Source organism: Camelina sativa, chromosome 3 (assembly GCF_030686135.1).
Source record: "Camelina sativa cultivar CO46 ecotype springtype chromosome 3, ASM3068613v1".
Classification (NCBI taxonomy): Eukaryota; Viridiplantae; Streptophyta; class Magnoliopsida; order Brassicales; family Brassicaceae; genus Camelina; species Camelina sativa.
The window spans coordinates 29,784,478-29,804,694 of NC_141882.1; the positions used below are offsets into that span (position 1 = coordinate 29,784,478).

Below are 20,217 nucleotides of genomic sequence, written 5' to 3' on the forward strand. Positions count from 1 at the left end.
AAAACTTAGGTGACATTTAAAAAAACAAAAATTAAACCCAAAACAATAACTAAAATCACTTAAAGAAAATTTCGGGATTGGTATTGGATTCTAATTTATGAAGATTTTTGAAGAGTTCAATAAAATCATTAAAAGTGAATAACTGAAAGATTGTTAAAGATTGTTTAAAGATTGATAGAGAGTTTTGTTGTTTAGTTTTCTAAAATCTTGTAAAGTTCTCCAAAAAATCTCTGTATTTTTGTGATATTTTTTATGACTTTATTTTGTAAAGAAAGTGTCTAAAATCATGAACCAATAACATAATAATTGAACTCATTAACAATCATATATTTTTTTGTTTTAATTGAATAACACAAAAATTTTAATGACTTTATAAAAGTCTGAATCTAATAACCCAAATTTGTTAAGATTTTAAATGATTTTTTTACAAATCAAACTAATAACACTAAACTTTAACAGGATTTAACAAAATCTTAATCGAATAACAACAGATTCTATATAACAATTAAAATATTTAAAAATATATTCAAATCTCGAACCAATAACCCCACTAAATCATTTTTCTACCATTCAAGATTATGCAAAAACTAAAATCTATACCAAAAGTCAAAAAAACTAAAAAACAAAATAAAAACCAAAAGTCAAAAAGGCAAAAACCAAAAACTAAAAACTAAAAGCCAATTAAAAACTACAAAGCATTCATGGCCTTAATCTCTTTAAAATAAACTCTTACTAAATAAATAGTAGGAAATAATAATATATAAAAAAATTCAAGCATGTGTTCCTTCTTAAAAAAAAGAAAATGTGATTCATTTCTCAAGATTATTTACCATACATAAATATCTTTCGGTTTAAATAATTAAAAATTGCAATCTTGTTTTGAAAAGAAAAAAAAAATCTCAGTGCAATAGCAATATTATTGTATACCATCATTATCTACGGGATTAATTAACAAATTCAACTATTCCTTCTTTAAATAACAACAAAAACAAATCTGGTAGCGACTTTTAAAAGTGAATGATTATTGCCTAATTCTTTTTCTCAACCTGATCAACTTAAATTAAGCCATGATCAATTATTAGTTAAAAGATAAAAGATTTAAAGTGCATAGATTCTTCAATCCAAAGAATAATTAGGATGACGTGGTGAAATCTGATTGGGTGATGTAACATTGGTTCGCATTGGATTTAGAAACATTTTTTGCCTTTAATTGAGAAAACAGCGAAGCCAAAAAAAAAAAAAAACCCAAAGAAAAAAAATCAAATCTTTAAATAAACGAAAAGATTTACACAAAATAATGTCACAATCATCAACACCGCCGATTCAACTCGGTCTTGATCTTCTTCTTCTTCTTCTTCTTCATTCTACCGACATCTGATTTGTGTGTCTCAAGATTCGAACAAAAGAAATATCTTTGCTTTCTCTTTTTTAAAGGGAAGGTGAAAAGTTTGCGACTTTGATTGGTTTCGATGAAGCTTCGACAAAACCCTTGTTCTGTCTGAATCCGTTTCTGCGAGAGAATTTGTGTTTTTTTTTTTTACTTGAAGGGTTGAAAGAAGCAGATTAATGGGTTGTGCTGGATCAACACAGTCGCAAGGAGATGGTGAGATCGAATCTTTCTTAGTTCTACGACTTTACTCTGTTCTATTTTATTCGATAAGGCGAAAAAAGGAATCATCTTTTTTTGTTTTGTTTTCGGAGTAGATGAGAAAAAACCCTAGATGTGTAATTAATATGTTTAGAGTGTTCTTTTGTTCCAACCTTGATGTAGATTTTGTTCATTGAAATTTTAGGGTTTAGGTTTTATCTGATCTGATGGGGTTTGATTCAGTTACAAATCTTTGATGTTTTAATTATTGATTCTAGTGAAGGATTTGTTTATGTTTTTAGATTTTTATATGTGTATGTTTTGTTTATGTGCATCTACATATCTACTAACTATGGTTGGCTTTTCTTTTATGGAAAGAAAATTAAGTGAATGATCTACACCGATAAAGCTAGTTGCTGCCAATGGACTTGCTTTTCAATCTTTATTGTCAATGCCTTATGATTGATGTTGCATATTAGATCTTTTAATATATGCATTGCATTCAGATGGATAACTTCTTGTTTCTTTACAGGGTCAGTGAAGAAAATTAGGAAGCCGAAACCATGGAAGCACACCCAACCGATCACCAAAGCTGAGCTTATGAAACTGAGAGAAGAGTTTTGGGACACTGCTCCTCATTATGGCGGTAGGAAAGGTAACTGTTACTTATTCCTTGAGCTTGCCTTGATTTTTATTTTTTGAGTTGTGTTTTCTTTTTTGCTTTATACCATTTGATTACACAATAAAGAATTGGAAGGTTTGTAGAAAAGGGATATTAGTGATTGGGAGGGAGGGGACAAAAGAGATATTCTAAGGGCCCTACCGGGTTCGAACCGGTGACCTATTGATCTGCAGTCAATTGCTCTACCACTGAGCTAAGGACCCTTTGGTTGTTTAGCAATGAGTTGTACAAGAAGGTTTATAGATTAGTCTTTCATCTGCAAAAAAGAGATATTGGTGACTGAAGGATAGAAAAAAGAGAGACTTTTAAGGGCCCTACCGGATTCGAACCGGTGACCTATTGATCTGCAGTCAATTGCTCTACCACTGAGCTAAGGACCCTTTGTTGTTTGTTAATGAGTTACACAGAGAGAAGATTATATAATAGGCATTGATCTGCAAGGTTTTGTGAAAAAGGGGTATTGGTGATTGGGAAAGAGAGAAAAAGAGAGGTTTAAGTCCTACTGGTTCGAACCGGTGAGCTATTGGTAGGTCAATTACTCAATTACTGAGCCAAGAAAGAAACCCTATGGTTGTTAGAGATGACTTACACATAGAGATGAATACGAAATAGTCATTGATTTACCATATGATTATTTAAAGGTCTGTGAAAAAGGAATTGTAGGGATTAGGAAGGATTAAAAGGTAAGAAATAAAAGGGCCTTACCGGATTCGAACCGGTGACCTATTGATCTGCAGTCAATTGCTCTACCACTGAGCTAAGGACCCTTTTTGCTGAACTTCATCAGCAGACTTGTGTGAAAAGATATTTTACTAGGTTGAGAATTTCAAGTGTTTACCATTGAACTTCAAGGCAATTATTGTGTCAGTGTAATGATATACCACAGTTAGGGGAAATCATAGAAACTTTGTGTCAAAACAATGATATACTTTTTTTTTTCTCTGTTTGCATCTAATCTTAGTATCAACATGGTGTATTTTTACACTTGGTAATGGCAGAGATATGGGATGCGCTTCGCGCTGCTGCTGAAGCTGACATATCTCTTGCACAAGCAATTGTAGACAGTGCAGGAGTCATTGTTCAGAACACGGATCTCACAGTCTGCTATGACGAGAGAGGTGAAAGTTCAAATCTTTTTTTCGCTTGCCTTTGTGATTGTTCTTCTTGGTCCTAACTAGTGCTGTTATTGCCCTCCAGGCGCTAAGTATGAGCTACCTAAGTATGTTCTAAGCGAGCCTACCAACTTTGTGGAAGAAAATTGATTTAAGATGAAGAAGATTTGAAAAGACAAAAAAAGGAAAAGAAGAACCAAATGTAAATCTTGTGTGTAAGTAGTTACATTAGGATTCTCTGCTTTTGTCTATTTTGACACTTATAAAAAATATTGATTCCCACATCTCTCTCTCTCTCTCTCTCTCTCTCTCTCTCTGACTTGTACCTAAAAACTCAGATTGTTTCTGGAAATCTAAAGACAGTTCTTTGAGTTTCATCTTAATATGTTATATACACAAACTTGCTAATGATCTGATGATGATTTACTTTTATCACTCATGCTCATACTCGTACTTATCTCTTGCCCTATCGTTCCATAATACTTATTCATTGTGTTCATGTTTTCAAGTCTCGTTGTTTCTCTATGGATTGAAGCATCCTCAAGTTTCTCCGTCTCCACCATCTTCTTACCTTCCAACATCTTCACCACTTCTGACATTGACGGTCTCTCACAGGATTCTGAGCTTGGACACATTATCGAAATTTGGATCATGGTCATTTCCTCTTCTCTGTTGTAATCTGATCCGAGTCTCGGATCCACCAGTTTCCAACAGATTATTCTGATCCCTCAATACCCTCCACCTAGGGAAAGAAGAACAAAAAAGTTTGAGACTTTTACTCAATGATTAACGTGAAATAATGTTATCAAAAGGAAAATTGGTTAATTAACGAGTCAATAAGAGAGAAAGTAGAATTGTCCATGGATCGTTCTATCTTATTACTCCTGCCATGAACTATCTCTAGAATTACAATACCATGTAACCGCTGCAAAAATATTGCAAAACAATTAATCTGTTGGTGACCAAAAAAAAAAAAAAAACAACTAATCTGTTGTGTGATATAAGCAAATCTTGCCTGACATAACTTACAATGCTCCAGCTATATATTCGAGTGCTAATGTGAGTGGTTGTCCTCTTCATCAAGTTTGTCAAGACCAAAGTCAGATTTTTTTCTATACATTTAGAATTTGCAATGTCACAAATTTATAAAGCGTCAAAATATCAACGTATAACAACACATAATTAACGACATTACTGTTTTGTCAAAAACGTAATGTAATTTATAAAAACTTTTAAGACAAAATATTTTCTATACCTTCTAAGGTCTAATAAACCATAAACAATCAAGATTTTGGGCTAAGTGCGTATAGCTGCTTATAGACAACATCACAGCCAATCCTTTTGGACTCCGGTGCTTTGAACTTGAAATTAAAAAGATCAATTATTTATTTATTTAAAAGCTATGTGTAAAAGTAAAACTAATAAAGCAGTCAAGAAAAACATATGTCCCTTAAGTTATCAAAAAAAAAAAACATGTCCATTGGCCATTTGTTTAACATTTCTACGTTTAAAGTAGAAAAATTAACCTTTTTGCATGGGGAGACAAGGTCTTGTTCTAGTTTTATAAAGTTTTAATAGTTTACAAAAAGCTACAGTGTGTGTTTTGACTACAATAATAATACTTTAATTTATTTAATTAATTATGATCGTCAGAAACAGCGGAAGCCGAACGTGGATCCTTCTGGGTAGGATAGGAACGTATGCAAAAATAAATATATGCACTTTTATATTATTTGGTAAATATGGTTTGTTTTTTCATATACATTAAATTAGTAATTTTAAAATTTATTGAAATTGATCTAAAAAATAAATACAACTTGATGCGCACATTAATTAAACTAAATACAACAATATATTTCAAATACAAATGTAGAATCTATAAGAAAAGTAAACTAAATATATCAAATATTTAAGATAATCGTAATATTTATTTCTTTAAGACCAAATGTAGAACAAAACCATATCACTATTTATTCATATACAAATGTAGAATGTGTAAGAAAAGTAAACTAAATTCATCAAATATTTAAGATAATAGTAATATATTTTAAAATACAAATGAAGATTAGAAAGCAGCTAGTTAAACCCCACACAAATTATTAATTTCCGGCGGCTACATAAGTACATACAGTATATCTTAAAAATACATTTATCAGGATTTTTTTCCTCATTTTTTTATTATATGAGTTATTTTTTTATAAGATAATAGTAATGTATTTTTTTTTTTGACAAAATACATTTATCAGGATTTTTTTTTCCTCATTTTTTTATGTATATATATATGAACACACTAAAAGCTTTTTCACAACTGTTTCTTTCTTCTTCCTCTTTCTCTCTCAACTCCTCTATATCTCTTTCTCGCTCTCTCTCTCAATCGTCTACTCTAGTCTCGTCTTGTCTGTTTGGTTTTTTTCCCCAGAACAAAATCGAGAAGATGGTTTTCATCTTCTCGACAGAGAAAGTTGTGTATGCTCTTCTTCTCATCTTCATTTGCTTATTGGAGAATTTTGGATCAAATGCTCAACCACTTTTGCCAGAAGATGAGGTGCGTCTCAATCTTTTGTGTAATCCACACACACATTTCTTATAAATTCCTTTGATTTCTTCGACTTTAGTTTCAATAATTCGATGCTTCTTGTTCTTGAGACCAAAAAAAAAAAAAAAAAACTAACTAGATTGTGAATTCAAGAATTCCACTTTACCAAAAAAAAAAATTCAAGAATTCCACAAGAGATCGTGATTATCCATTATTAGCTTTTGGTATAAGGTTTAAAATTTCTAAAGTCAAATTTTCGTCATATTTGACAAATAAAACGCTGAAAAAACAATTTTTTTGCTAAGAATACTAATTGGATTTATTTCAATTTCGCTCAATATTTCATAATTGAATGGTGGGTCGTCATAGTTGCACGATGCAAAAGCTTAAAAACTAGGTACACATAGTTGACTAAAAGAACACACACTTTTTACGTTTTTTCATGTATACGCATGTTAAGTTCATGGTTTGTATCTCAAATTCATGACTTCATGTATGATAAAATGAAACCGATCGGATCATGATTACCATTTTATTATAAGACCTTCTTCTAGTACGTCAATTTGTAAATGAGTGATTTTTTTTTTTTTTTTTGGTAGAATGTAAAAGAGTGATTTATCATTTTATTGTATGAATTCTTTTTTTCTTTTTCTGTCTAATATATGATCATTTGTCCCATCCGGATAATATATGTATAATTTTTCTCAAAAATGTGTTGTAAACGAATAAATCTCTTTCAATATGTGCAAGTTGGGTCAATTACAGAGACGTTCAGATTGAGATTTATTATAGTAGTTGTTTAATCTCTCATTCTTAATTTATTAATTGGACTTTCCTGATTTATATCAAAAGTATGACTTTAAATGTTTGACCAATTTTGCACAGTTCAAACATTGCGGACGATCTTTACAAAGCTACAAAACCAAACAGTGAACATCGAGAGGACTTCTTGTTCCGACGGAAAATGGAACTTTGTTGGCAGCTCATTGGAAAACCCACCGACCAGTAACATCACCTGCGACTGTACTTTCAATGCCAGCTCAGTTTGTCATGTCACAAACATGTAAGTATATGTCTATTTGTCACCTCAGTAACTTTCCAAGTAAGAAACAGAGTTATGGTTCTAAAACAAAAACTTTCTCTTCTTGATTTTCATCAACAGACAGCTCAAAAGTTTAAGCTTGCCTGGAATTTTCCCGTCTGAGTTCGGAAACCTCACGAGTCTTCAACAGATGTAAGCACATTTTTTTCTCAATGTTCCTTCATTCTTCGCAAAATGTCTGAAACTTGGAGCTCAAGCAATCTTCGGTTTATGTTTTGCCTTTCGTTTTTTCTTACAGAGATCTTACTCGGAACTTTCTCAATGGAACGATACCTGCGACATTGTCTCAAATTCCGCTTAAAATCTTGTAACCATTCTCTGCAACACATATATATTTTTACTTTTTTTTTTTTCTTGTGATAATAATAGTGAAGTTGTCCTGATTCTTCCGTTTCTGTTTACTAAAAGGTCTGTAATCGGAAACCGTCTCTCTGGACCATTCCCTCATCAACTCGGAGAGATTACTACGCTTACTGAAGTGTAATGTAACATATCTTATCTTGTTTTCGTCAAACTAGAATTGACTTCTATTCTAATATGTAAAAAACGAATTTGCAGGGTTTTGGAAGCTAATTTATTTACAGGACCACTTCCTTCAAACCTAGGGAACTTAAGAAGCTTGAAAAGATTGTAAGATCTTTTATTATATACTTTTTTTTTCCCTTCATTGTTATTTCAGTTTTACTTAGTGATTTGGTGTATTTATAAATACAGGCTACTCTCTTCAAACAACTTCACTGGTCCGATCCCTGAGTCCTTAAGCAATCTTAAGAACTTGACTGATTTGTAAGTAGAGATACATGAGATTTCTTGCAGTCGGATTGATGGAAACTTTGGACTGATTCTAAAAGCTTCATTTGTTTCTTGCAGTCGGATTGATGGAAACTCTCTATCTGGCAAGATACCTGATTTTATCGGAAACTGGACTCTGCTCGATAGGCTGTGAGTAACCGTCATTTCTCTGATTAAACTGTAAAATTTGTAGTGACTAAACTGTTAATTCTACAGAGACCTTCAAGGCACATCAATGGAAGGTCCAATTCCAGCTTCAATATCAAACTTGAAGAACTTGACTGAATTGTAAGTAACCAAAGAGTTTAATAATTACCTTATACTTTTGCATGCTTGTCATCAAAACTTTTGAGCTTAATAAAGCTCTCTCTCTTATCAGGAGGATAACCGATTTGCGTGGACCGGCCTCTTCTTTTCCAGACCTGAAAAATATGACGAACATAGAACGATTGTAAGTGTTGATCGAAGTTTGATTCAACTCAATTTATAAACTCTGTTTCATCAAACAGTGTTTAACATTCTACCAACTTCATCAGGGTACTAAGAAATTGTTTGATAAGGGGACCTATACCAGATTACATTGGCACCTCCATGAGTGTGATGAAGGAACTGTAAGTCAAAAATCTATTTCTAATTTCACAGCTAAAAGGCTAATAATGTGATCCAAGGCCCACATTAAAGTTTGTACATGTGTGTGTGCAGAGATTTAAGCTCAAACATGCTAACCGGTGTAATTCCAGACACATTTCGGAATCTTGAGAAATTTAACTATATGTAAGTTTCAAATTATCAACATATAATGATGATATAAAATCTTTACTTTCAAAAACTGAATGTTAACTACTTTGCTGCTTTAGGTATCTGAATAATAACTCATTGACTGGTCCAGTTCCTCAGTTCCTCATCAACAGTAAAGAAAGCCTGTAAGCAAACTAAATAACTTACCTCGACTTTGATGATTATCTCGGGTCATTAATTTCTTGATCTGTTGTCAGTGATTTATCTGACAACAATTTCACTCAGCCACCTACTGTAAGCTGTAATCAGCTTGATGTGTAAGCACTGTTTTTGTTTCATATCCGTGATTTTTCAACTTTAACTTTGTCTATATGTTTTTTCTAATCAGCACTATTGGTTAACATTTTTCAGGAACTTGATCTCCAGCTACCCGTCAGTAACCGATAACTCGTGAGTCTCCTTTTTCTCCCTCTTTTCCGAAACCCGAAAACCAAAGATACTTACAAAATAGAAACAACTTTACTTGTGTAGTACTCAATGGTGCTTGAGAGAAGATCTTCCATGTCCAGGAGATGCAGATCGTGAGTTTGCATCTCAAAGATTCAATCTTACCTAGAAAGAAACCCCTAGCTAACCAGTTACATTTTTGTTTCCGGGTTCTCGCAGAGTCTTCCCTGTTCATCAATTGTGGAGGAAGCAGACTCAAGACTGACAAAGACACGTATACAGATGACTTGAACAGTAGAGGCCTATCAACTTTTTCTTCCGTCTCTGAAAGTTGGGGATACAGCAGTTCTGGAGTTTGGCTAGGCAAGGACGATGCGTCCTACTTAGCAACTGACAGATTTAAATTGATCAATGATACAACTCCAGAGTATTACAAAACAGCCCGTCTTTCTCCACAGTCACTCAAGTACTATGGACTATGCATGAGAAAAGGAAGTTACAAAGTGCAGCTCCATTTTGCAGAGATTATGTTCTCCAATGACCAGACTTTTAGTAGCTTAGGGGGGCGAATATTTGACATTTATGTCCAAGTGAGTTTAGCAAAACAAAGAAGAAAGTTTCAGTTTCTTGGATTAGAATTCAAAATGGGATGATTCTCTTGTGCAGGGGAATTTGTTGGAGAGGGACTTCAACATAGCAGAGAGAGCAGGTGGAGTTGGTAAACCCTTCATACGAAAAATTAATGAAGTTCAAGTGAATGGAAGTACGTTGGAGATTAATTTGCAATGGACAGGAAAAGGCACAAACGGAATACCAACACGAAGTGTTTACGGGCCTCTCATATCTGCCATAACGATTACACCAAGTGAGTTTCCTATCCAAATATTTCTCAACTGTTTGAAATTATGTTAGAGTGAGTAAGTGGGTGATTGTTCTCTCTATACTATATTGCCTGTTGTTGTAGATTTCAAGGTTGATAATGGAAAAGAATTGTCCAATGGAGCAGTTGCAGGCATTGTAATTGCAGCGTGTGCGGTTTTCGGGTTGCTGGTACTTCTAATCCTCTGGCTTACAGGTTACTTAGGTGGAAAAAAAGAAGTGGATGAAAATGGTAAGAAAGAAAACATCATTTTCAAGAAATGCTCTTTCTCATTTTCAAGATCTGATTGTTTCTTTCAAATCTTACTTTTTTTGTTTTATCAGAAGAGCTTAGGGGACTTGATTTGCAGACAGGATCATTCACATTGAAACAAATCAAACGTGCTACTAATAACTTTGATCCAGAAAACAAGATTGGTGAAGGAGGATTTGGACCAGTTTATAAGGTGATCATGATTGCTTTGGTTTTACACATCTTCACAAGTTCTTTACGTTTGGTGTTATAATGTGTTTTGGTTATTAGGGTGTTCTCGCTGATGGAATGACCATCGCGGTGAAGCAGCTTTCATCAAAATCTAAGCAAGGAAACAGAGAATTTGTGACTGAGATTGGGATGATCTCTGCATTGCAACACCCAAATCTTGTGAAACTTTATGGTTGTTGCATCGAAGGGAAAGAGCTTTTGCTTGTATATGAGTACTTAGAGAACAACAGTCTCGCTCGCGCACTCTTTGGTTGGTTTTTTTGTCCATCTGAGAAAGATAGTTTTATGTTCTTGATCTTTAAGCTAAAGTCTCCTGTGGGTTATCTTAACAGGCACAGAAAAACAGAGACTTCACTTGGATTGGTCAACAAGGAACAAGATATGCTTAGGGATTGCGAAAGGATTGTCTTATCTACACGAGGAATCAAGGCTGAAGATTGTTCATAGAGACATAAAAGCGACAAATGTGCTTCTTGATCTGTCTCTAAATGCTAAGATATCTGACTTTGGTCTAGCTAAACTCGACGAAGAAGAGAATACACATATCAGCACAAGGATTGCAGGAACAATGTGAGTGTTCATTACTTATCTTTTCTAAATTTCATAGCGAGCGCTTAACACTTACAAGAATTTATATTTCATCCATGCAGAGGTTACATGGCTCCAGAGTATGCAATGAGAGGTTACTTAACAGACAAGGCAGATGTTTACAGCTTCGGTGTTGTCTGCTTAGAGATTGTGAGTGGAAAGAGCAACACAAATTACAGACCAAAAGAAGAGTTCGTTTACCTTCTTGATTGGGCATATGTTTTGCAAGAACAAGGGAGCCTGCTAGAACTCGTGGATCCAGATCTCGGTACAAGCTTTTCGAAGAAAGAAGCGATGAGTATGTTGAACATAGCTTTACTCTGCACAAACCCATCTCCGACATTGAGACCACCAATGTCATCTGTTGTAAAAATGCTAGAAGGAAAAATCAAAGTCCAACCACCATTGGTGAAACGTGAAGTAGATCCAAGTGGTTCAGCTGCAATGAGGTTTAAGGCCTTTGAGCTTTTGTCACAAGACAGCGATTCACAAGCCTCAACATTTGCGAGAAACAGAGAACAACACATAAGCTCCTCTTCGATGGACGGTCCGTGGGTCGATTCTTCCTTCTCCGAGCCTAGCAAAGATGTTAGCCTACAACAGCAAGAAGAAGGACGTTCATCATCTTCCTCGAGGATACTTTTAGATGATCTTACCGATGTGAAGATTGAGTCATGAATTGTTAATCATTAAGATTCTTTTAATCAATTTACAGACACAACTATATTAACCTGATATACACATATCAATCAAATTTTATAACAAACAACTGAAAATTTTCAAAAAATAAAATAAAATAAAGTTCAAATGGCATACTTTGAAATAAAGTAAAATAAACATAGAGTGAAAAGAATTGAGAGTGTGAAGGCTTTAAAATTTTTTTAAAGTCTTAAAAATGTGCTACCAATCAGGAACTAAGTCAATCCACCACTTCCACCCATCAATTTAGTTACCAATGAGAGCAAGGCCTACATCACTTTTTATGAGTATTGTTTCATTAAATAGTAACTAAAACATTAGAGGATATGCATTGGTGAGAACTCAATGAGAAACTCTTCTTAATATTGTATGTTCACTCATTTAAAATTCTCATTAATATAATATTATTATTTTAATATAACTTAATATATTTAATTTAATTTTATTTGAATATTTATGTTTTATTTTTTGCATTTAATCAAAATTATTAAAAATATTTTTAAACTTATTAAATTACTTATTTTTTTTTGGTAATCATATTAAATTACATAGTAAATATATTTAATTTTATGTATAATGGAACTTGTTAGATAGCTAATTTTATTTTAAAATTTATAAAAAAATAAAAAAGTAAAACAACAAATAAACTATTTAATTATGATTTTAAGTTTTTGTAGAAAAAGTTTCTTATAACAAAATCTATCTACTTAAATAGTGACATCTGTCATAATCTGATAGGTTCTGGGTTTTTCAAAGTTTCTCATAACCATCGAGAAACAATTCTCTTTTTTTTTGTTAAAAATATTATTATTTTTTATTTTTGATTTATTTTAAATGTGTGAAACTCTTCCTGAAACTACCAATGCAAATGTCTTACAAAATCAAGGAAATATTTGTTCAATTTTTTTTTAACAAAATCAAATATTTAACAAGGGAAAATGATGAAACATCTATATATACATTTTTGGAGACATTTAGCAAATAAATCCTGAAATCCATACCTATTTACAAGCATGCCATTGACATTAATTATTAATTTGTTTTTCATTTAAGTAATTAATATTAAGTTTTGATTTTTGAAAACAAGATTTCCTATCCTAATAAAATTTCCAAAACAATAGGAACCATTCCAGTAACCCGTTCGGGTTTGGGTATTACCCATTCGGGTTCGGGTAAACGGGTTTAGAAAAATAGAACCCATTCGGTATTTTTAGATATATGGGTTCGGTTCGGTTTGGGTAATATCGGGTTCGGATCCGTTTGGGTTACAAATTTTAGAACCCAATTAGTATCCGAACTACCGGGTACCCAAAAAAAAATAATTAAAATTCATTAAATTGAAATTTAATTAAATTTTGACTTATGTGACAAAATATTTTAGATATTTTTATTATTTTTGATATTTAGGTATAAAACTAAATGAAATATTCAAAATTATAATCATAATTTTGAGGTAATTGCATTATATTAATGATAAGTATTATAAATATGTTTATATGTTTGGGTTTAATGGGTACCCAAACGGATACCGGGTATTACCCGACCCTAACCTAAACCCACGGGTATTAGAAAATAGAACCCAATAGGGTTTTATAGGCAAACCGTACCCAACCCGAACTCAGTTTTTCGGGTCGGATTCTGGGTTGGGTATTCAGGTACGGTTTTTATGCCCAGACTTACCTTTAACATTAAGTATTAATTTATAATTAATTTTATTAATATTTAATTTCCAATTTTACAAAACAATATGAATTAATTCTATAAACACACAGTATTTAATTGTATGTTATAGTTCCTATAATATAAAACAATAAACCTCAAACAAAATATTTTCTACACTAATTAATATATATCTGTATTTTTATCAAAAAAATATATATATTTGTATTTGTAAGGTTACACATTTTAAAAATCCAAATTAAATATCAGTTATTAATATAGTTAATCTACAAAACAAATATCATTTTATTTATATTAAAAAATAGACCTGCGATATATCGCGGGTGAATATCTACTATTATTATAAGTACGAAATCTAAAATCACAAAATTTGCTACAGCTTACTGTTAATGATTTATAACATAAACGAAGACTATAAGCCCCACATAAAGTATTCATCATCGGTGGCTAAATACTAAAATATGTATATAGTTATGAGATTTTGTTATTAATGTTTATATATGATTATTATTACTAGAACTCAGATCCCCGCGATGTCGCATGAGAAATATTTTAGAAAAAGTAAATAAAATTTAAAATTATACATTATAAAATCATTTGAATATAATAGAGTAGTTTGAACACATAAATATTAAACATAAACTGTTACTAAAATCAAAACCATCAAAATGAAAACTTATAACAAAAAATATTATGTATAATAGACGCAACTTTGCAAAAAAACATTGTTTAAAGTATAATAAATATATAAGATAATTTATGAAGAATTATGATAAATAAATACAATTAAAAAATCATTATGACAAAGTGATCCTAACTGACAATATTGAACTAATGGTTATAGTGAGTAAATATAATTTTCTATTAAATAATTATAATTAAAATATATTTAATAGTGAGTGAAACTGTATCAACGAAAAATTAAGATTAAAATACACAACTTTTAAAAACAAAATAAAATAAATGAACATAGTTTTAACGAAAGTTACGATAAATAGACACAACTGTAAATTATATATTTAGTTTAATTATATTTCTATATTGCTATAATCATTTCTAAAATTTGATTTAGATTATAGAATAATGTTTAATATTAGATATTAATATCCAAATTATTTAGATTCAACATAAAGCTGAAAATTTGTTTCAACGATTATTGATGAAGAGACAAATATAAAAAAAGTTCAAAAGACATGACTATTTAAATAGACATACCTATTAGAATGAAAAATTATGATAAAAAATATGAATAAAATATAGTGAAAAGACACAACAATACAATGAATAAATACAATTGTTTGAGTTTAAGAAAAACAAATAAAAACAATTTTTTTGAAAAATAATACTACAAAAAGTTGCAAATATTTTTCGCATTTATTCAGTTTGTTATTATTATTTAAATAGACACACCTATTAGAACGAAAAGTTGTGATGAAAAATATAAATAAAATATAGTGAAAAACACAACTCTACAATGAACAGATACAACTGTTTCAAATTTACTTTTCAAAAAAACATATAAAAACAAATATTTTACGAAAAGGTTCTACGAAAAATCGCAACTGTTATGTATGCACTGGATTATATTTATACCTAATAACCCATATAAAATTATAAACTGCTTTTAAATAGAAGGCATAGTTATTACCATATTGAAAAGTCAAACTCAAAAACTCAGTATATAATCCATCTAATTCTTGGAAAAAAAATCCAGGTATTTTCATTAAATTTTTATATTTGAAATTAACTAAAAGTTGTAAATTAGATTTATCATTCCAAAAATATTTTGTTAAATCAAAATTGGAGAAATTTTTTTACTTTTAAAAGAATGAATGCTAGAGAATAATTTAGAAAGCTGTAAAAACCATTGAGGTTGAAAGTTTATATTATTTTGTGTAATGAAAAAAAAATGAAAACAGTTCAAACAGACAAACAGACATATATAGATTTTAAAAGATATGAATATTTGAATAAACACAACTCTACAATGAACAGTTGCAACTTATCAAACAACCGTTACAAGAAACAATCACAATTTTTTGTAAAACACATAATTTAATTTATTTACAAGGTTTTTTTGGAAAATTTTCTAAAAGATACGATTGAAAAAACACAACTTTTGGTGGCATTTATTCGGATTGCTATTTTATTCATCATTCTAAAAATCTTTTGTTAAATCAAGAATTAGATGAATTTTTTGACTTTTAAAAGAGTGAATGCTAGAAAGTAATTTAGAAAAAATTATAAACTGTTGAGATTGAAATTTTAGTTGATTTTGTGTTATGGCAATAAAAATGAAAACAGTTCAAACAGACAAATATATATAGATTTCAAAAGATACGAATGTTCCAATAATCACAACTCTACGGTGAACAGTTGTAACTTTTCATAAATAACTATTTTAGTGATCCAACACGACTTTTCAAAAAATATCCAAAAGGTACGATTGAAAGAACACAACTGTTAGTCCGGATTGTTATTATATATAGATTATTATAATTATTTTATTCCTTTTTTTTGGCAAACTTATATTACTGTATTATTTAAGTGAATACTAAAAGCTACACTTTTTTTGCTTCTTCTTCTTTCTCTCTCAGTTCTCTCAATCGTTTGGTCTCTTTGAGAATTGAGAGTGTCTGTTTGGGTTTGTTTTTTTTCACGAGGAAAAATTAAAGAAAACGAGAGAGATGGGTTTCATCTTTTTCTCGGCCGAGAAAGCTGTGTATGGTCTTTTTCTTCTCATCTTCATCATCTGCTTGGGTTGCTACGGATCAAATGCTCAACTTCATCAGTGTAATCATATACTAGAGACCAGAGTTAAGGGAAATCATAGAAACTTTGTGTCAAAGTAATGATATACTTTGTTTTTCCTCTGTTTGCATCTAATCTTAGTATCAACATGGTGTATTTTTACACTTGGTAATGGCAGAGATATGGGATGCGCTTCGCGCTGCTGCTGAAGCTGACATATCTCTTGCACAAGCAATTGTAGACAGTGCAGGAGTCATTGTTCAGAACACGGATCTCACAGTCTGCTATGATGAGAGAGGTGAAAGTTCAAATCTTTTTCTTGCCTTTGTGATTGTTTCTTCATGGTCCTAACTAGTCATGTTATTTCCCTGGAGGTGCGAAGTATGAGCTACCTAAGTATGTTCTAAGCGAGCCTACCAACTTTGTGGAAGAAAATTGATTTAAGATGAAAAAGATTTGAAATGAGAAAAAATGGAGAAGAAGAACCAAATGTAAATCTTGTGTGTAAGTAGTTACATTAGGATTCTCTGCTTTTGTCTATTTTGACACTTATAAAACAGATTGATTCCCACAGTAGCCCATTCAACTCATCCAAAAGCTGATCAATTACTGGGATAGGAAATTTATCGATCACAGTAGCCCTGTTCAAAGCTCTATAGTCCACACAAAAACGCCAAGTGTGATCTTTCTTCTTGACCAATAGCACATGGCTAGAGTAAGGGCTGTGACTTGGTTGAATGATGCCGGTGGACAACATCTCCTTCACCATGGACTCCATCACTTCCTTCTGAGCATGGGGATACCTATACGGACGAACATTGACTGCTCCAACACCAGGTAGTAATGCAATAGCATGTTCGTGGCCACGTATAGATGGCAGACCGGAAGGTTGAACAAAGACATTTTCAAACTGCTACAACACTGTCTCCACCTCTCGAGGCCATTCCAGCAAGGGAGGAGGAGTATCCCCAGCTTGCTCCAACAAAGAAAACCCACAATCATCATCGTGCTCACTAAACAAAGTAGCTTTCAGAGCTACACAAGTCAATTGAGAGTCAGACTCACCAATCAACTTCACTTCACGACCTTGATAGATAAATGACATCTCGTGAGTCTCCCAATTTACTCTGCAATTTCCCAAAGTACGTAACCACTGAACCCCAAGAATGACATCTACATGTCCCAACTCCAAAATGATAAAATTTGTGGTAAAAGTAACGCCCTGGATAGTGAAACTGACACCCTTGCACACACCAGAACCCTTGACAGTGACACCTGTGCCCAAAAGAATATCCAAATGAGCATTAGGTGTAGCGTTAAGCTTCAATTTCTTTGCCAGTGTCGGAGTTAGGAAGTTATGTGTAGCACCACAATCTAACATAATCAAAGCAGCATCTCTGATAATCATCCCTCGCATCTTAGTTGTTCTAGGAGATGAAATCCCCATAAAAGAACTAAAAGACAGCTCCATACATTGACCCACAAGACTCTCAACCAACTCAACATCAGAATCCTCCTATGTCTGATGCTCTTGTAAAATTTCCACCACAAAATCATTCAACACTGTTAAAATCTGCAGCTCCTTGTTGAGACACTCATGTCCTTTATACCACTTCCCTTGACACTTGAAACAAATACTTCGCCTACGCATATCATCCAATTCAGCACTTGTTCGATGCCTCTGAGGACGAGGTAGAACAGGTGGAGCTCCTTTCTCGACTGATTGTTTCTCCACCCCTCTAGTAGCATCACCGAATGTAGACTTAGACTTCCAACCAAGGAGTGGTGTAGGAACAGAAACTGTAGCGGCTGGAACCAACTGTTTCTGAGCTTCTATCGCCTTTGGTTTTTCCCTCTGCATAACAGACCTTAACGTACTCGACTCCATAGACAACGACACCGCAATCAATTCAGGTAAATCATGAGGTTTCATCATGTATACCAGCTCCTGCACCATTCAAAAATATACCTTCTAACTTCACATCATCTAAACCCGAAACCTGCGCAGAGAGATCCTCAAACTTCCTAACGTATTCAGCCATTGAACCTTCCTGCTTGATACAAAATAAGCTCTGGCTGGGTCCTTTCACGCGCAAATTGCCAAAACGCAGAAGGAGGCGCTTCTTAAAATGAACCCAGTCATCAAAGGGAACACGGTTAATCTCCCAATTAAACCACCCTAACGCATCACCAGCCAAATGTACCGAAATCAAATCCAACTTCTCCAGATCTGAGAATCCGCCGATGCGAAAGTAACATTCCACCAACGACAACCAACCGTGAATATTTACACCATCAAACACAGGCATATCCACATTCTTAAGCAATTTCTCCCGATAATCAGGACCAAAGTTACTACGGCGAGGTTCCGAAGCACGAGGCGATACCTGAGAAAGATCCTCGTGAAAAAATGACTGAGCAGTGCGACTCGGCCCTGGGGAATCGCGATCGGCTCCCATCGGAGGAAGACGAAGCAAGATCTGTTCCAAGGAGTGTTGAATCATGCGAGTCCGCGCGCGCTCTTCATGAAATAATGAGTTCAGCGTATTAATCCGATAAAAAAATCTCCGGAATCGGATCGGAATCAGCTCCCGGCGACACTTCTGACAGAATCGGAGATAGCTTCGGGTCCATCGACTTCAATTTCTCCATCGAATCGATCGGTTGTCACAACGCACCAAATGTTAAGAAGCAAACTCCGATATTTTTATTAATAAGAAGGTTATACAAGAGAAGAGTGAACACTAGCACATCACTAGCTCAACTCTCAATCTCACGCAGGAGAATTCTTATACAACTTTCTAACATAAAACTCTCTAAACAGAAAGAGAAAGCATATATACTAATTTGAAATTCAAATCCAGATCTTTTTAGAGTCTAAAAAGTATCTTCTTATTCTTCTGTTTGCCTAACGACACAATCTTCAAATCGACTCACGCGCTTCTTCAGACGTCCCTTCACACGTGCGTGCCTTAAAACGCCTTACATACACCCTCCGTAACTTATCATATACCTAAGAACTCAGATTGTTTCTGGAAATCTAAAGACAGTTCTTTGAGTTTCATCTTAATCTACACAAACTTGCTAATGATCTGATGATGATTTATGATCTAGAGTTAAATCAATAACCCAAAGCACACTCAACCACGATCTAGTGGTGTCGTCGTAGTACTTCAGGGTCGAATCCACAGAGACCAAACGATACACTATGAAATTATATAGACCGAGTATAGCTAAAGCAAAGAGGAAGTTTGTTTTGCAAGTAACAGAATTAAAACAGAAAATAAATAAGAGTTTGTAAATTTAAGAGAAAGTATTGGACGCAGGGAATCAATCAAGGGTTATGATCACGAAATTGGGTGATGGATTGGGATAACTTTAGGAACCGTTCTTGAACTCGGATCTCAAATATAAAACTAACCTACTGTCGCAGTGTTAGTTATCTAAGCAAGAAATCGAATGAACCCTAAACCGTCGTTTGGATCTAAACAATCCTAGCAAGCATTAAGTTCTAGTCCGATTATGTTCACAAGGTGCCCCAACTTCAACTGTCGTTGGCTAAGGATCACCTTGCTCACCTATGTTCTTTTCAAGTAATTCAACAACACTTTTGATGCCTAGATGAATTAAACCTAAGATCATAAACTAGGTAGCTAATCTAGTTTAAGCAATAAGAACAACAATAGATGAAGAACATAAGAGATCAATCCCAAATCTAACAACCTAAATCAATAAATCATAAAACCCCCTTTTGAAACCCGAAACCCAACAGAGAGACTACTCAGACATCGAACAGAAACAATCACAAATCAAATATGAAGAAAACATGTTTGAATTGCGAAAAGAGATAATAGGGTTCAGAATTCTTCTCCAAAGGGTTAGAAAGGATTAGAGATCTTCTCCCAAGCTTACAAGTGCTCAAAAACGGCGTAGAGTAAAAGTTGTCTTTCTAGGGGTCGAGCCCCGTGGTTAAATAGTAAAATAAATCCCTAAAAAGTCGGTTTAAACCAGAAAAGGAAAGATTGCGTCGGGGACGGGGACTGGTCGATCCCAAAAGGATCAGTCGATCCGGAATGAATTTCTGCTCTTACTTCATCTGCCTTCTAGCTCGATCAGACTTCAACCAATTAAGCTCCAGA

General features: G+C 33.2%; 3 protein-coding genes and 3 non-coding genes across 6 annotated transcripts; 3 read left to right on the forward strand and 3 right to left on the reverse strand.

The window, feature by feature from the left end:
- Positions 1-1,202: 1,202 nt before the first annotated feature.
- On the forward strand, positions 1,203-3,759 carry LOC104778277 (uncharacterized). Its single transcript, XM_010502685.3, has 4 exons — positions 1,203-1,603; positions 2,121-2,243; positions 3,269-3,388; positions 3,468-3,759. Exons 1-4 carry the CDS (start codon positions 1,567-1,569, stop codon positions 3,530-3,532), a joined length of 345 nt encoding a protein of 114 aa, XP_010500987.1. The 5' UTR covers positions 1,203-1,566; the 3' UTR covers positions 3,533-3,759.
- On the reverse strand, positions 2,402-2,473 carry TRNAC-GCA (transfer RNA cysteine (anticodon GCA)). Its single transcript has one exon. It is a non-coding gene; the product is annotated as a tRNA-Cys (tRNA).
- TRNAC-GCA (transfer RNA cysteine (anticodon GCA)) lies at positions 2,579-2,650 on the reverse strand. Its single transcript has one exon. It is a non-coding gene; the product is annotated as a tRNA-Cys (tRNA).
- Positions 2,966-3,037, reverse strand: TRNAC-GCA (transfer RNA cysteine (anticodon GCA)). Its single transcript has one exon. It is a non-coding gene; the product is annotated as a tRNA-Cys (tRNA).
- Positions 3,760-5,816: 2,057 nt separating the features above from the next.
- Positions 5,817-11,683, forward strand: LOC104779347 (putative LRR receptor-like serine/threonine-protein kinase At1g53430). The gene is made up of 24 exons (XM_087507481.1): positions 5,817-5,946; positions 6,804-6,981; positions 7,081-7,152; positions 7,259-7,327; positions 7,429-7,500; positions 7,579-7,650; positions 7,735-7,806; positions 7,891-7,962; positions 8,029-8,100; positions 8,192-8,263; positions 8,349-8,423; positions 8,515-8,586; positions 8,670-8,735; positions 8,808-8,867; positions 8,962-9,000; positions 9,082-9,131; positions 9,217-9,587; positions 9,664-9,715; positions 9,791-9,862; positions 9,962-10,108; positions 10,201-10,322; positions 10,400-10,610; positions 10,693-10,930; positions 11,011-11,683. The coding sequence occupies exons 1-24, from the start codon at positions 5,817-5,819 to the stop codon at positions 11,624-11,626; spliced, it is 3,072 nt and encodes a 1,023-aa protein (XP_087363607.1). The 3' UTR covers positions 11,627-11,683.
- Positions 11,684-16,208: 4,525 nt separating this feature from the next.
- LOC147947872 (uncharacterized) lies at positions 16,209-16,619 on the forward strand. The gene is made up of 2 exons (XM_087507083.1): positions 16,209-16,376; positions 16,453-16,619. Exons 1-2 carry the CDS (start codon positions 16,250-16,252, stop codon positions 16,515-16,517), a joined length of 192 nt encoding a protein of 63 aa, XP_087363209.1. The 5' UTR covers positions 16,209-16,249; the 3' UTR covers positions 16,518-16,619.
- Positions 16,620-20,217: the final 3,598 nt, after the last annotated feature.

Excerpts from the sequence above, each read along its gene's own strand:
- LOC104778277 (XM_010502685.3), top strand. The coding sequence starts at position 1,567 with ATGGGTTGTGCTGGATCAACACAGTCGCAAGGAGATG. Across the intron at positions 1,604-2,120 it reads AACACAGTCGCAAGGAGATG|GGTCAGTGAAGAAAATTAGG; the intron begins GTGAGATCGAAT and ends GTTTCTTTACAG. Across the intron at positions 2,244-3,268 it reads TCATTATGGCGGTAGGAAAG|AGATATGGGATGCGCTTCGC; the intron begins GTAACTGTTACT and ends TGGTAATGGCAG.
- LOC104779347 (XM_087507481.1), top strand. The coding sequence starts at position 5,817 with ATGGTTTTCATCTTCTCGACAGAGAAAGTTGTGTATGCTCTTCTTCTC. Across the intron at positions 7,501-7,578 it reads ATTACTACGCTTACTGAAGT|GGTTTTGGAAGCTAATTTAT; the intron begins GTAATGTAACAT and ends ACGAATTTGCAG. Across the intron at positions 9,001-9,081 it reads CCGTCAGTAACCGATAACTC|TACTCAATGGTGCTTGAGAG; the intron begins GTGAGTCTCCTT and ends TTACTTGTGTAG.
- LOC147947872 (XM_087507083.1), top strand. The coding sequence starts at position 16,250 with ATGGCAGAGATATGGGATGCGCTTCGCGCTGCTGCTGAAGCTGACATA. Across the intron at positions 16,377-16,452 it reads AGTCTGCTATGATGAGAGAG|GTGCGAAGTATGAGCTACCT; the intron begins GTGAAAGTTCAA and ends ATTTCCCTGGAG.